The sequence below is a fragment of the Odocoileus virginianus genome, chromosome 7 (genome assembly GCF_023699985.2).
Source record: "Odocoileus virginianus isolate 20LAN1187 ecotype Illinois chromosome 7, Ovbor_1.2, whole genome shotgun sequence".
In the NCBI taxonomy this organism is placed as follows: Eukaryota; Metazoa; Chordata; class Mammalia; order Artiodactyla; family Cervidae; genus Odocoileus; species Odocoileus virginianus.
In genome coordinates this window covers 27,806,197-27,822,424 of record NC_069680.1, presented here as the reverse complement: position 1 = coordinate 27,822,424, position 16,228 = coordinate 27,806,197, and the positions used below count along the sequence as shown (strand labels likewise).

Below are 16,228 nucleotides of genomic sequence, written 5' to 3'. Positions count from 1 at the left end.
ATGGTCCTTGGGGTCACAGTCGGGCGACTTTCACAGACTCTGCGACTTTCACTTTTAGTCCACGGTAGAGCTGGCTTTGAGTGCAGGTAGGCTCCCTGTTTTTCCACTGCAGAACTGCTGACCTCTGATCTCAGCACCATTTCCCATTATTCCTCAACCTCATTCCTCTCAGTGGGTTTTGCTCCCAGTCTGCAGAAGAGTTCTCCAGGCTGGCAGTTTCACTTTTCATTCAAATTCATGTTCAGCCCCACCCCGTCCCACTGAACTTGCTTTTCAAGCCACAGGAGCTGCTCTGCTCACTTTTTCTTCCTGGGCATCTTTTACTTCTTTATCCTATTTTTGGTTATAATGCTCCGTTTGTATGCCTCTAAGTTCCTCCCCTCGATTGGTGAGTGTGTGTTATCCCTTTGGCATGGGCAAAGTGCTGAAGTGCTAAAGCTTGGTGTTGGCACCTTTTCCCACATCCTCGAGCCCCTGCTGGTGGCTTCTCCCCCTTGCGGTGTCTGTGCAAGTACAGAGGAAAGGCCTTGCTGGGGCACGGGAGACCTGCAATTAATGACGCTAATGCCGTGTCTCTCTCTAAAGTTCAAGTTCATTAGTGAAACTTCCTTTATCTTGTCACTCTAGCTTCTGATGAGCCTGTACTTATTTTGCAATTAAGAGTAAAAACGTTGAATTATAATAATAACAGCATCGTTAGCTTCTGCTGGAACGATAAGCTGCATATAATCTCCACAAAGACAGAGATTTTCCATTTTGCTTGTTGCTGTGACTTTGGAGTCTAGACCAGTATCTCGCCCATACTGATGCTATAAACATATTCACTGGATACAAAAGGAGATGAAGTTTGGTTGGGTACTTTCCAGGTGACAAGTCACGTGCGGAGGGCTTTCAGTGCGTCTCCTCTCTTGGATCTCCTATCAGTCCAGTGAGCTGATACCATGATCCCTGTTTGGTAGATGGGAAAGCTGTGTCAGAAGTTAGCTGAATCATCTAAGTTGCAAACGTTATAAGTGTTCAAGCTAGATCCAAGCCCATGTCTGTGGGACACCAAGAACATTCTCTTAAGCCTTCATGCATTAATGCTACCGTGATTGAAGGTATGTAGAAATAAGATGTTGCCTTGGGAGAGGGGGTTGTGGTTCTGAGAATCACTGCTGTCCTTTCATTCCTTTGGAGGGAAGGGGCATAGGAAGTTTTATAATCCTCTTTTTCCTAGAGCTGCTATAAAAAGACAAATAATGCAATTTAAAATTTGAGCCAAGTTGCTGAGTAGATATTTCTGCAAAGAAGATATACAAATGGGAAGTAAGCACATGAAAAGATGCATAACATTATTAGTCATTAGGGAAATGCAAATGGAACCAACAATCAGATACCATGGAGACTACAATTTAAACAATGAATAATAATAAATGTTGATAAAGATGGGGAAAATGGAGTCTTACTACTTTGCTAGTGAGGATGTAAAGTGGTGAAGTCACTTTGAAAAACAGGGTGACGTTTCCTCAAAAAGTTAAACATGGAGTTACTATATGACCTACAATTCCACCCTTAGGTATATCCCCATAAGAAAGAAAAACTGTGTCCACATAAAGTCTTGTATACAAATGTTCATGGTACCATTGATTATTATTACCAAAAAGTGAAAGTTGCTCAGTCGTATCTGACTCTTTGCAACCCCGTAGAGTATACAGTCCATGGAATTCTCCAGGCAAGAATACTGGAGTGGGTAGCCTTTCCCTTCTCCAGGGGATCTTCCCAACCCGGGGATCAAACCCAGGTCTCCCACACGGCAGGTGGATTCTTTACCAGCTGAGCTATCAGAGAACCAAAGTAGAAACCATCTAAATGCTCATCAGTTAGTGAACAGATCCTCAGTGTGTGCTCCCTACAGTATGAGCATGGATACAAAATGAACACTATTCAGCCATGGAAAGGAATGAAACTCTGACACAACCCGGATGAACCTTGAATTCATGTTACTCAGTGAAATACGTTGTGGTTGTTGTTCATTTGGCAAGTCGTGTCCGACTCTCACGACCCCATGGACTGCAGCATGCCAGGCTTCCCTGTCCTTCACCATCTCCCGGAGTTTGCCCAAGTTCATGTCCATTGAATCGGTGATGCCATCTAACCATCTCATCCTGTCACCCTCTTCTCCTGCTGCCTTCCATCTTTAAGCCAGATACAAAAGCCCACATATTTATGATTTCATTTATATGAAATATCTAAAATAGTCAAACCCAGAAAACATATATTAGTGGTTTCCAGGGATGGGAAGTATGGGTATGGGGCTTCTTTGAGGGATGATGAAAATGTTCTGGAATTAGATCATGGTGATGTTTGCACAGCTTTGTGAATATACAGAAACCATTGAATTTTAAGTTCTATGGTATGTTTGTTATATTTTTTAAAGAATCAGCCACAACGAGACAGCAGCTCAGCTCAGCTAGATGGGGTGTGGCTAGAAGATAGCCTGACTGACAGTCAGTGATCTGGAGTCCTGGCCTTGACTGAGCAAGTCTGACTCGGCCACTTCCCAGCCAGGAGCTTCTCTGACAAACCCTGCCCCGCTCTGAGCCTCCGCTTCCTTTTGTTGTAGGGTGGCAGGTGAGGACAAACCTATACACATAAGGGGACAGTTTCCCTTGTTCTCACCGAAGTTTGTGATTTGTGGCAGCAGGAGACTATTAGGGAAAACAGAGTGCTTGGATCTTTCTCCCATTCAACAATAGCAACTCAAAAGTCACAGCTGGTGAGAACAGCCACTTGATTCTAACAGCATGGGGGATGAGCTGCTGGAGAATTCTGTAGAGAGGCCCCTTTGACTTTGCAGGTAGGAAGACAGGATGATGGCAGTAGGCATGAGCATCTCTGAGCCTGGGTTTTTCCTTGGATGCTGGGTTTTCTGATCTGAGTTGGTGGCTGCATCTCTTCCCATACCCACGATATCCAGTGTGATTCTTACAATGAGAAATTTATGACTTGGAGCTTTCAGACACCACACCGATTTCATTTGTCCAGCTCGTGGCAGAACCTGTAATCACCTCTGTGGGCTCCAGACAGGCTCTGGCCAAGGTAGCCAAGAGGAGGAGACGTGAGAGTCCCCACTGCCCCGCAAACAAGAACCATGTTGCTCCTCGTGACAGAGAGGAAGTCCAGGCTGACATCTTGTGAAAATATTTCTGTGGCTTGTTTACGGAATGAACCCCGAGCAGACAGCTTCTCCTGCTCTCTCTAGAGTGTTTGGCTTTGCAGCTGGGCCAGATGCGGCTCCGGGTTCTTTCTCAGGAGGTTCCAATGACGTCCTGTTTTTCTTCTTTATGTATCAGTTGTCACCTAGCCATGGACTAGGCACACAGTCCACCCCTGCTCATCCTGCAGCAAGCTGCCTAGGTAATGAGCCTGGTGATCAGGGCCCTGCAGCCGCCTGGATCTCAACCAGGGGAAGCTGGCAGAGGGGCAGAACTGGTCCCTTCTGAAATCAAATCACTGCATGACGTTCAATGCCAGGCAGTGATGACCCTGCTTCAGTGAGCCTGACGCTCCTTGAAGAAGAGAGGGTGTCACGCAGCCACGTTTAAGTTTATGGAAGAAGCAAGTTCATGGCGATGCCGCTCACACACTCCGTCCCTCAAACCTCCCCAGCACCTCTTGGCCGGCTGGCATGGACAAGACCCCTGGCAGAACCAGATGGTGTCCCGGAGGCCACCCAGGCCCCTGCATATTCCTCATGTCACAGACGGGAGGCTAAGTCCGGAGATGCGCTGACCGGCTCAGGTCACCGCTGAATGGCAGCTGGGACCTGAGCCCTGGGTCTCAGCTGCTTGTCTGGACTCTGCCTGCTGAACCGTGCTGGGTTGGGGCAAAAGAAAGGAGGAAAAATCCTCCTCTTTCCACCTCTCCCGCTGCTCCTTCTTGCTGCCCACCCCCACGCCCTCTGCTTAGGGGAGGCTGTGTGTCCCTGAGAAGCCCAGCTGACCCCTCACCCCCCCGCCTAGGCTCTGTTCTTCTGTCACCTGGGCTGTCTTCAGCTCACAGAGTCAGAAGCAGGCAGGGGATGGTGGTGGTGGTGGTGATGATGGCACTTTCTCTCCCTTTCAGGTTGGAGCCCAAGTTGAGCTTGTCTGGGTTAGGTTACGAGACAGAGACCACCTGTGTTTAACCACTTTCTAGTGTTGATGGCTTAAAGTGAGACCCACTCCGTCTCCCCCGCCCCAACCCCTGCACAAGGGTAGGAAGGTAGGAAAGTGAAGTCGCTCAGTCATGTCCGACTCTTTGCGGCCCCATGGACTGTAGCCCACCAGGCTTCTCCGTCCATGGGATTTTCCAGGCAAGAGGACTGGAGTGGGGTGCCTTTTCCTTCTCCAGGCGATCTTCCCGACCCAGGGATCAAACCCGGGTCTCCCACACTGCAGGCAGACGCTTTACCCTCTAAGCCACCAGGGAAGGTAGGAAGATGACTACTAAACTCATCTGTCCAAGTGACTAGCTCTTTGCCCTTCCTCCCATCACAAAAGCTCTCTAATGTTTTCTAAGAACCACTTAGGTAATAAAACCAAGGCAGGACCGCAGAATGAAAGGCAGAAGAGTCTGCAGCAAGAACTGAAAGCAGGCTATGGAAGCGGTATTTGTATGGTCATGTTCACAGCAGCATTACTCACAGTAGCCTAAAGGTGTAAGCAACCCAAGGGTCCATTCAAACAAGTATGGTCCATCCATACAATGGAATATCATCCACCTTTTAAAAGGAGATTCTGACACATGAGACAACATGGATGTACTTTGAAGACATTGGGTTGGGTAAACTAAGGCAGTCACAACAGGACAGTCACTGGATAATCCCACTTACATGAGGTCCCTGTGATAGTCAAATTCATGGAGAGAAAAAATAGAATGACAGTGGTCCCAGGCTGGGGGAAGGGCAAATGGTTATGGTTTAAAGTGGACAGAGTTCTGGTTCGGGATGCTGAAAAAGTTCTCAGGATGGATGAGGGTGGTGGTTGCCCAACACGGTGTAGATGGATGTGCTTACTGCCACAGAACTGGACACTTAAAAATGGCTAGGATGGTAGATGTTTTTTGTGTGTTTTACCACAATTAAGTGGGGAGGGGGGAGGCCCATAAGGGGAAATCCATCTTGCACTGAAAAAGGTCTCGTTATGCATCTTATTCCTTTTTCAGACTCTGCGGTCTTTAAAGATGGGGACTCCTGTGCTCAGCCCAGCACCTGAGTCAGGTCTTCAAAGACCTCAGATTCCCAGAAACTGTTGACTGAACTGGGGTTGTGGCGCCATCCCACCAAGGCCGACTCCCGAGCAGAGCCTCCGGGGTTAGGAGGCTGCCGCATGCGCACAAGCATATTTGGGTGTCCGGTCCCGCACGCAGTGGTCTTACCCGGTCCTCCAGGGGAGACCCCACTCCCACCGCACAAAATGCTGACCCTGGAGCCAAGCCCTGACACCAAGGGCAGAGACCTGGTTCCTCCAGTTCCAGGCGTCTTGGAAATCAGCTTGAGCCAGAGTAGCTACAAAATTAGTGGGCAGGTTTTTACTCATTATTAGACAAGTCTGTATTATGCTCCATCATCTTCTGGGAGAGATGAAAATTACATAAAACTGTGACTAATAACACTTTGCATTTTTTGATGGGGACCGTTGTTGGCAGGCAGAGTGCTGGGCTGGTGAAAACCTTTCTTTTCATGGTTCCCCGCCCTTCAGTTTGCTCCCTTAACTGAGGAGCAAACAGCCTTAGAATGTGGGAGGGCCAGGTGTCACCTAGTCCTGTTGTCCAAAGCGAGTATGTTCTTTCCCCTTTCTCAAGCTTCATGAAAGAGGTTATCAGATCCTACAGATTAGGCCCCATTTCTACCTTTTCTGTGTGTACAATGATCATTCATATTGCAAAGTCTCAGCTTGAGGTTTATTGGATTGGGTGATGTTTGGCAGGTTACTTCAAGGAGGCACAACTTTCTCATCTGTAAAATGGGGGAAATAATTGTGCTTTCCTCCAAAGGGTCATTCTGAGTGTTAAAGGAGATAACCTTTGTATCCAGTATCTGTCTTGTCTTGATCATCAAGCACAATATATTTCAGCCTTTATGATGTAATGGTGACATTGAAATTAAAAGACCCTTGCTTCTTGGAAGGAAAGCTATGACAAACCTAGACAGTGAATTAAAAAGCAGAGACATCACTTGGCTGACAAAGGTCCATCTAGTCAAAGCTATGGTTTTTCCAGCAGTCATGTATGGATTGTGAGAGTTGGACCACAGAGAAGGCGGAGCCCTGAAGAATTGATGCTTTTGAATTGTGGTGCTGGATAATACTTGAGAGGCCCTTGGACAGCAAGGAGATCAAACCAGTCAATCCTAAAGGAAATCAACCCTGAATATTCATTGGAAAGATTGGTACTGAAGCTGAAGCTCCAATACTTTGCCCACCTGGTGTGAAAAACCAATTCATTAGAAAAGACCCTGATGCTGGCAAAGATTGGAGGCAAAAGGGAAAGAGGGCGGCAGAGAATCAGATGGTTGGATGGCATCACTGACTCAATGGGCATGAATTTGAGCAAACTCTGGGAGATAGTGAAGGACAGGGAAGCCAGGCATGCTGCAGTCCATGGAGTTGAAAAGAGTCAGATATGACTTAGTGACTGAACAACTATAACAAGTGACATTGACCTGACTCAAAGTACCTTGGGGTTGTCCAGTGAATTTTACACTGCCCTGGTGTTTATGAACCAACTTACAAAGGTGCTGTCCATTTATCTAATGACCCATACTAACAGTGCCTTATCCCAGAGTGTAAAACCACTCTCTGTATGAAACAGTGAACTTCATTTGAAAGGCAGTGAGTTATGCAATTTATCAGATTCCCCTCTTTGGCCTTGGCTGCTACAAACTCACCCTTAGTTTGTGGTTCTTCTGTGCCAGGGTCATCTTTAGCCTAGGCTTTATGGTCCGATGAGTTCTCCAGTTCATTACTTGCGTCTTTATCAGTTTTGCTGGCTTTTATTCGTGTTGTTAATTATAGGCCACCTCAAACCTGATTTGGTATACATTATTAAACAATATTCACTATAATTTAGTGTCAAAGGTGCTTTGTTAAATTGTTGGAATTGATCATTCCTGTAATAGCTTGCATGGTACACAGACTGCCCCGTTGCCCAATTTTCTAGATAAACCACTTTTCAAAAATTGGTAACACATATTACAAGTAGGGTAAACAAATTAACATTGTGATGCTATCTGAATGTATTTTAATAGTGAGGGAACATATCCACGGTAAAAAAAAATGCTGCCTGGCAAGAGAACCAGCATCATCAAAACAAGGTAAAAAATAAAAAGTAATGAGAAGTTGAGGGGAAATGTATATCTGAATGTAGGCAGTAGATAAAATCGTTCTTTGTCTCACATCTAACAGTGCTCTGCAGAAAACGTAATGGTTGCACAAACTTTTTTTTTAAACTTGTCAGCAAAGCCTCAGATATAAATGTCAAAGTGATGCTTGCTGTTCCTTCTCAGGAGAAATAGCCCAGGGTGGACTCCTTACCCTCTCCCTAGTTGCCATGGAAACATTCTGGTGACTTCATCACAGGTAGAGTGTTTGGAGGTTCTTCAGCCCACCGTGGAAGGTGGGAGCCTAACTCATTCCGAGAGGAGTTACGGATGTGAACTGTGGCCAATTTTTCTTCCCTTTAGCTCAGTGCATCCTTGCCATTAACAGACTTTTGAATCTAAGTAAAATGTCTTTGAAACATCAGTGGAATATGATCAAGCTGTCTGAGGAAGGTATGTTCTGATTTTCTCCCATAGATATAACGCCTACCAAAATGCAAAATATTTATTCGTTCGGCCAACAATTGGTGAAGGTCTTCAGTTGGCAGGCACTGAGCTGGGCATGGGAGGGAAGTTGATGCTGAGGTGCCCTCTAAAGGCCTCCACCAACTTGAGGGACAGACCCACGCCCAGATGATTACAGGGCAGCGTAGTGAGAACTCACAGTGACAGCGGCCTGTTGGGGGCATCGTGCTGGGTTAGATTGTGTCCCTCCAAAGTTGTGCTCAAGCCCTAACCTGTGAATGGACTGGGTTTGGAAACGAGGTCTTTGCTGATGTAGTCAGGATGAGGTCATACTGCTTTGGAGTGAGCCTGCCTTCCAGTGACTGGGGCCCATGTAATAAGAGAGTTTGGAGACATAAAGACAAAGGGAGGATGGCCACATGGGGATGAAGGCAGACGAGTGATGCTGCCACAAGCCGAGGAATGCCAGGGGTTGCCAGCAGCCACCGGAAGCAAGAAGCGGCAAGGAAGGATGCTCCCTGCATCCTTCAGAGGGAGCATGGCCCTGCCAACAGCTTGGCATCAGATGTCTGGCCTCCAGTCCCATGAGAATAAATTCTGCTGTTGTAACTGCCCCTTTGTGCTCATTTGTTGTGGAAGCTCTAGGAAAGGAACACAGGCAGCTGCATGGATTGGCAGGCATGTGTGGTGGGGTCAGACCTAGGAGCCCTGCTGAGCGGAGGTGACCCTGAGCTATGCAGGGGCGAGGGATTAGCCCTCTGGGAGAGCTGGGCAAGAGGCAGCCAAGGCCAAGGTCACAGAGACGTTGAAGCAGCCACATCCAGGAAGGAGAAGGGGCTCATTTTAAGGATTTCCTATCTTGGACTCTATTTTTTTTTTTAATTTTTTTTGAAACTTGGAGAGATTTTATTAGTTACATTCATGGAAATAACTGAATAGATTTTTTTTTAACTTCAAAATCTTTGGATTATTTATTTTTTAGAATTTATTTTATAGAAGTATAATTGATTTACAATGTTGTGATAATGTCTGCTGTACACCAAAATGATTCAGTTTAACATATATATGCATTCTTTCCCATTATGATTGATCACAGGATATTGAATATAGTTCCGTGTACTATATAGTGGGGCCTTGTTGTTTTCTATCCATTCTCTATATACTAGCTTGTATCTGCTAATCCCAAACTCCCGATCCTTGCTTTCCCACCCTCCCACTGGCAACCACAAGTCTGTTCTTTATGTCTGTGAGTCCGTTTCTGTTCAGAAGGTATATTCATTTGCATCATATTTTAAATTAAGGGATATCTTATGATATTTGTCTTTCTCTGCCTGATTTACTTCACTTAGTATGATCATCCCTAGGTCTATCCATGTTGCTGCAAATGGCATTCTTTCTTTCTTTTTCGTGGCTGAGTAATATTCCACTGTAGATACGCGCCACGTCTTGGTCCATTCACCTGTCAGGGGCATTTAGTTGCTTCCATGTCTTGGCCATTGTGACTCACGCTGCTGTGAACATAGGGGTGCATGTATCTTCTTGAGTTAGAGCTTTGTCTGGATATATGGCCGTATCCTGGTCTCCTTGAGCCCCCAGCACTGTCTGCACGTGGGCTCAGCTTGTTATGACTATGTTTCCCAGGTTCCGTTCTAGGGGGAAACGCATCTGTTTCATTAGAGTTCTCAAAGGAGTGTGTGACCTTCACAAGGTCACAAACTGGCAAAGTCCAGGGGATTTGGGAACCTGACGGGAGGCGAGGCTGGGGGTCACCCCTTGATTGTGACCTTGCCGAGACCAGGCAGCTCAGGCAAGATTAAGCTGATGGGATGAGGCAGAGCGTCTTTCATGAGATAAATCAGGACTTTACTTTTAAACAGACGTTGGAGGTGGGTGTGGAGGTGGAACCCTGATTTCTGTTGTGGGTGATGGGAGGGTGGTGGCCATATGCTGAGAAAATGGACCTGAAGGGTGAGGAGGAGGAAAGGAACAGGGAGGGAGGGAGACGGAGGGGCAGGGGAGGAGGTGATGTCAGTGGCGGCAGCTCAAGAGAAGCTGGTTGATCCCCTTTTGGAAAAGCTGTGTGTGTGTGTTTTCTGTTTGTTTTTATTTTTTAATCTACTGACAAGTATCTTTATTTTTTAAAAATATTTATTTATTTATTTGGCGGAGTCTGGTCTCAGTTGTGGCATTTGGGATCTTCCTTACAAAATGCGAGATATTTCCCTGTGGCATCTGGACTCCAGCGCACAAGGGCCCAGTAATTGAAGTGTGCGAGCTGTTTCTTTGCAGCATGTAGTATCCTAGTTCCCTGCACCCCCTGCACTGGAAGACGGATTCTTAACCACTGGCCCACCAGGAAAGTCCCCCAAAATGAGATGCGGAGACTTGGAGGTCGCTGCTTCTAAGGTCTAGTGCCCACGGTTGGGCTCGGGGTCCTGCCTCGGCAGTGGTCTGAGACTCGGCAGGAGGACCCAGAGGGAGGGTGCCAAGGAGAGAACGCAAAAGAAAGGAAGACACGGTAGCCAAAGGAGGAAGACGGTGAGGCGACCCCAGAAGTCAACCGTGGGGAGGTGGTCCAGAGGCAGTGGGTAGTTAACAGGGTCAAACCTCACAGAGGTGACGGCTTCAATTCAGGCTGAGAAGTGAGTCTCTCCGAGAAACACCTACTGAAAAGATTCAGAAGCAGTCATGTTGAAGTCAAGTGAAAATTCCTCACCTCCTATCAGACTGGAAATGAGGGAAGGCATTTACAGTCTACGAGGTGGGAATGCGGACATCCCATCTGGGTCTCTGATACACACGATAGAGATGTGAAAACAAGTGAGCTCTCTGAACCAACGGAAGCCTGAGGTTCATCATTTACACGCGACGTTGATGGATGGATTCATTAGGCAGTGCATGATGTGGCTTGTCGGCTATTTCTGCACAGACAGCTCAAGCAGTGCTGGGCGCCCTGTGGGAATCGTATGCAGCTCCTTACCCATATCCCTGGCTCTGCCCAGCATGCTGCTTGCCGTCTCCTGATGTTCTGGATTCCCTCTTACTCAGTCCCTGAAGACACTTCCACCTTCATCTTTTACCTCTGCTAGGGCGGCATCACCTTCTCCCGAACCAGGGTCCCCTTCTGCCTACGTTCACCCCATCCCACACCTTTCCCAGGTCCCTGGCGGGTGGGGCTCTCCTGGTGGCCTCCTGCAATGCCAGCTGTGACTTCCTCTTAGAGTTGTGGGAGGGGACAGCGTCTCACCACATTTGCTGCCCCGCCCTGGGGCCCCCATCACCCTGAGGGAGGCTCAAACTCCCAGTCAGGTGGAACTATCCCTGAAGCACGCTTTCCTCCAGGAAGGACGTTAGATTCCCGTAGAGTCTGGTTCAAGGCCTCATGGTGTGTGCAGTTTCGTGTTGCTCTGACTCTCTTAGTTAGCCTCCAGGGAGGCCTCCGTGGCTTTGGAGGAAGAACTCAGGCTGCTAGAGGTGGAATCCTGTTCCATCTTTCCAGCCATCACGGGAGAGAAGCCCTCATCAGACTTGCCTGTGCCGTGACCCCTGCCAGGGCATAGAGGACACTGTGCAGCAGACTCAGCCCATTTCTCAACCAGCAACGCCTGGGCTAAGGGCTTCTTTCACAGCTCAGTCCGTAAAGAAACTGCCTGCAGTGTAGGAGGCCTGGGATCAGTTCCTGGGTCAGGAAGACCCCCTGAGAAGCGAATGGCAACCCACTCTAGTCTTCTTGCCTGGAGAATCCCAGGTACAGAGGAGCCTGGTGGGCTACAGTCTATGGGGTCGTAAGAGTCGACGTAACTGAGAGAATAAACCACTAGACTGGTTAAAGGTAGAGACTTTAGGTAAAGAAAGACCCTGATCCAAATCTGTCTCTGACACTAACCATCTGGGCAATTAAGGTCATATTGGGCAACTTCCTTAAATTGTCAGTCTGACTTCCCCTGGGGAATGAATTTTAGTTTGTTTCAAAATAACCACACTCTGCCATCATTGATGGCCTCGTTCTAATTGAAGACACTGAGAAAAAGCCCCACTGCCATCCCCTCGGCGCGTTCTCCAAAAGCCGTGGGATGATGGTGAGCCAGAAGATCTCTGGCTCCGTTCTAGGGCCTCAAGTCACCGTCTGCGCAGGCGCTTGATCATCAGGGACCCACAGTGCCCTCGGGGTGTAGCGGCGTGGAGGGAACCAGAAGGCTCCCTCAGGCCCAGGAGGTGCGCTCCGCCCCGCTCCCCTGCAGTTTCCGGATCAGTGGGTCTGCAGGTCAGGAGGCGGGGCCTGACACTGTGGATTTCTGACGTCGCCCCATGATGCTGCGGCTGAAGGTCTGGGGACCCACACTGAGAGCCCCCGCGCTTGGCCAGCACGGTGAGATGCCAGCATGTCGAGTGTCCAAGAAGCAGAGCCTGGGGTGGGAATTGAGGGGCGCGAGGGGGAGAGTGCCCTTGAGGACAGAACCCAGAGAAAGTGAGAGAGGCCTGATGCGGAAGCTGCGGGGGTTGATGGATGGGCCCCGGGGGCAGGCTGGCCCTCGGGTTATGCTCTGGAGCAAACCGCAGCGTTGCGCTGGCAGTTGTACCCCTCTGAGTCCCCACCGCCTGTGGGCCAAGGTGGAGGAAGCCTTCTGTCGAGGACGGTTCTCAGAGAAGAGCAAAGCTGTGAACCTCTGACAGCCGCCTCCCTGCCGCCGCCTCCACCGCCGCCGGGGGCAGCCAGGCAACGGGCGGGAACAGGGTCAGCTCCGCGTTCTAGTTTCTCAGCACTCTGGTTACTGGCACTCGGACCCAGGCTGCCTGACTCCGCGATGAAGCCCCGTCGGTGCGCGTCCTCCAGGTGCCCAGGCCCCGCCCTCCGCCAGTGTGCCTTTCACCAGGACGGTCTCCTGCTGCAGAGTGAGGCTGACCTGGGGCCCGCAGACAGGCGGCTGCCCGGGGAGAGCTCTGGGACAGGCCAGCTGTGGACAAGGAGCAGATGGGCTGGCCCCTCCGGCCCGGCCAGTAGTACCTCCTCCAGAGACCTAGGCCGGGTGCCGTGGGTCCTGGGTTCTGCAGATACCTGTTTAGGAGACCCGGATCCCAGCTGCTGGAAAATGCCCAAACTCCTGTTAGCCTTGTTCTTGGTAGCCTGCCTCAAATGTCCACTGGCTTTGCCTTACTCAGAGATGCCGGGTGCCCCCCCCCGCCCCCCCAGTGCAGGGGGGACTCTCTCAGTAATGACAGTGATGTGGTCAGGTGGGAAGGGACAGGGGACGTGTCACCACGTGCCAGGAACTCTGCTGAGTTCTTGGTATTTGTCATCGCTTATTCCTTGTAACACCCTAGGAGACAAGTCTTGTGTTTCCTCTGACACATGGGGAAGTAAGTTTGACAATTTAAGAAAGTTGCCCAAAATGACCTCATTTGCCCAAATGGTTAGTGTTAGGGACAGATTTGGATCAGGGCCTTTCTTTACCTAAAGTCTCTACTTTTAACCAGTCTGGTAGTTTAGTCACTCAGTCATGTCTGACTCTTGGGACCCCATAGACTAGCCCATCAAGATCCTCTGTGCATGAGATTCTCCAGGCAAGAGAGAACCCACTGGAGTGGGTTGCCATTCCCTTCTCCAGGGGAGGGGATCTTCCGGACCCAGGAGTTGAACCCAGGTCTCCTGCACTGCACGCAGATTCTTTACCGACTGAGCTATGAGGGAAGCCCAGCCTAGTAAACTCTCTTACGGCTTTTGGGTCATTAATTGATCAGGCTCAATTAATGCATGCATGGCTATAATCACACCTCAATTTTACTCAAAAACAGGCTCATAACTCTAAGTTACAGCTTTACTATTTGTGTGGATTCCCACAAACATTTAAAAAAAAATTTTAAATGTTGCAATCATGGGGTTCATAAGACTTTGATTCCTTCCTTTCAGTTAAAGTTACATTTTAAGAACTTTCCCATAGAGTCATCATTTTAAAGACCCTACATTCCAGCCAGTACATCTCCCTCAGTCTCCTCAACTAGACTGTGATGGGTATAATAATGGTCCCACAAACTATGTCCACATCTTCATGCCTAAAACCTTTGAATATATTACCTTTTAAGTGGCTTAGTGGGAAAGAATCCACCTACCAAGCAGGAGATGCGGGTTCAGTCCCTGGTCGGGAAGACCCCTTGGAGATGGAAATGGCAACCCACTCTAGTATTCTTAGCTGGGAAATCCCAAGGACGGAGAAGCCTGGTGGGCTTAAGCCCATGGAAACACAAAAGAGTTGGACACAACTTAGCAACTAAAAAAAAAATGGCAAAAGGCGCTCTGCAGGTGAGATTAATAACCCACCTAAGAAGAGAAGAGTGTCCTGTATTATCTGGGTGGCCCAGTCTAATCAGAAGGATGCTTATAAGAAGGAATAGGAGCATCACGGAGACGTGATAATGTAAACCAAGTTTGGAGTGATGAGGGACGATGAGCCAGGGTATGCGGTAGTCTCTAGAAGCTGGCTGGAAGGCAAGGAAAGGCAAGGAAAAACAGGGTCTCCCCTAGACCCTCCCACGTAAGTGCAGCCTTGGCAACACCTTGATTTTAGCCCAGGGAGTCTCGTATTGGACTCAGATATCCAACTGCAAGATAATACATTTGTGTTGTTTAAGCCACTGAGTTTATGGCATTTGTTACAGCAGCAAGAAGATACTCATACACAGACCCTGCTTGTCTGATCTTGGCAGCCTCCCTCCTCCCTGCTAGCGGTGACACTTCTCCACAGCTAATGTTTGTTTGTCGTTGTTCAGTCACTCACTCGTGTCCAACCCTTTGCAACCCCATGGACTGCAGCACACCAGGTTTCCCTGTCCTTCACCATTTCCTGGAGCTTGCTCAGACTCATGTCCATTGAGTTAGTGACGCCATCCAACCATCTCATCCTCTGTCATTTCCTTCACCTCCTGCCTACAATCTTTCCCAGCATCAGGGTCTTTTCTAATGAGTCAGCTCTTTGCATCTGGTGGCCAAAGTATTGGAGCTTCAACTTCAGCACCAGTCCTTCCAATGAATATTCAGGGTTGATTTCCTTTAGGATTGACTGGTTCAATCTCCCTGCAGTCCAGGGGAGTCTTCTCCAACGCCACAGTTCAAAAGCGTCAATTCTTTGGCACTCAACCTTGTTTATGGGCCAACTCTCATATCCATACACAACTAGTGGAAAAACCATAGCGTTGACTATACAGACCTTTGTTGGCAAAGTAATGTCTCTGCTTTTTATATGCTGTCTATGTTTGTCATAGCTTCCTTCCAAGGAGCAAGTGTCTTTTAATTTCATGGCTGCAGTGACCATCTGCAGTGACTATAGAGCCCAAGAAAATAAAGCCTGTCACTGTTTCCATTGTTTCCCCATCTATTTGCCATGAAGTGATGTTCATTGCATGTTGTTATATTTTGAGCATTGTGCTATTTAAGTCACTTCACCTTTTTCCAGGAACTCTGTGAAGTAAGCCCCACTATCTCCACTTCATAGCAAGGAGCTAAGGGATATGGAATCACTTGCCCAAAGTCACACACATAGTTAGAGAACCTGGGACTTTGTGGTCTGATTCCAGTGACCACTGATATCTTGGTGATAGGGACCGTCTGGGTCTGGGTGGAAGAGGAGCAACTGCCTTGGACCCGCTCATTAACGATCATAACCAGGGTTATTTACCGAGCATTAACCCCACATCCCACCCCTGGTAACATACAGAACCCGTAGTGTACGGATTGCAAGGCTGGGAAGGAGGTGTTATTACCTGCATTTTAGGGATGAAGACTCTCATCCATAATGTGGAGGGAGGGCGAGCATCTCCCCTCTGCAGGTGAGCTTGGGGTCAAGCTAGGATGCAGACCAGGCTGGTCTGGCCCCAGGACTGTGCTGACTGCGGAGTTCTTAAACACAGACCAGAGCCAGGAAGATTTCCGTCTTCATCAGCTTTATTGTCAGTTCATCATGATGCATCGACTCTGCACAGAAATCCATGACATCTTTCAGGTCCTATATTTGTGCTTCACAGGAAGTAATCTGTGCACATCATCTTGGATGAACATCTCTGTCACTCAGTACCAGGCTCAGATGGGGACACAACCACACGTCTGGGTGGATCTGATGGGGGCTCTGTTGTCACCAATGATGAGACGAGACATGGATACATTTTGGACGGGTCAGTGGTGGCCCTTGAAATTGCCATATCCTGATGCTTTTGCAAATCTGCCAAACTTGAAAATGCTATAGCATATCATTTCCCCCATAAGATGCTTTAAATTTTATCTAAATTCTTTAATAAACCCTTCTCATGAACTGATAAAGAGGCTAAATTAGAGAGCTGCTTTCTTAGATATCTTCATTCTCGTCATCAGCACAGCAGCTGGGAAAGCATTCTTTGAAGCCTTTTGGAAAATCACTCTGCTTGGAATAACTG

At 48.3% G+C, this 16,228-nt stretch overlaps 1 protein-coding gene and 1 long non-coding RNA gene across 13 annotated transcripts in view; one reads left to right on the top strand and one right to left on the bottom strand.

The window, feature by feature from the left end:
* C7H10orf90 (chromosome 7 C10orf90 homolog) overlaps nt 1-16,228 on the top strand; it is a 384,378-nt gene that overhangs the window by 280,702 nt on the left and 87,448 nt on the right. Inside the window, exon 1 of one of the 12 annotated variants that reach the window (XM_070470410.1) lies at nt 7,610-7,795. The exons of the other annotated variants lie outside the window; for them this stretch is intronic. Within the exon in view, the coding sequence (XP_070326511.1) occupies nt 7,750-7,795 (46 nt within the window). The 5' untranslated portion in view covers nt 7,610-7,749. Of the gene's footprint in view, nt 1-7,609; nt 7,796-16,228 lie in introns of those variants that run through there. 12 annotated transcript variants of the gene reach the window in all.
* LOC139035995 (uncharacterized) lies at nt 400-8,081 on the bottom strand. The gene is made up of 3 exons (XR_011488669.1): nt 7,557-8,081; nt 6,911-7,049; nt 400-948 (listed from the first exon to the last, which is right to left on the bottom strand). It is a non-coding gene; the product is annotated as an uncharacterized lncRNA (long non-coding RNA).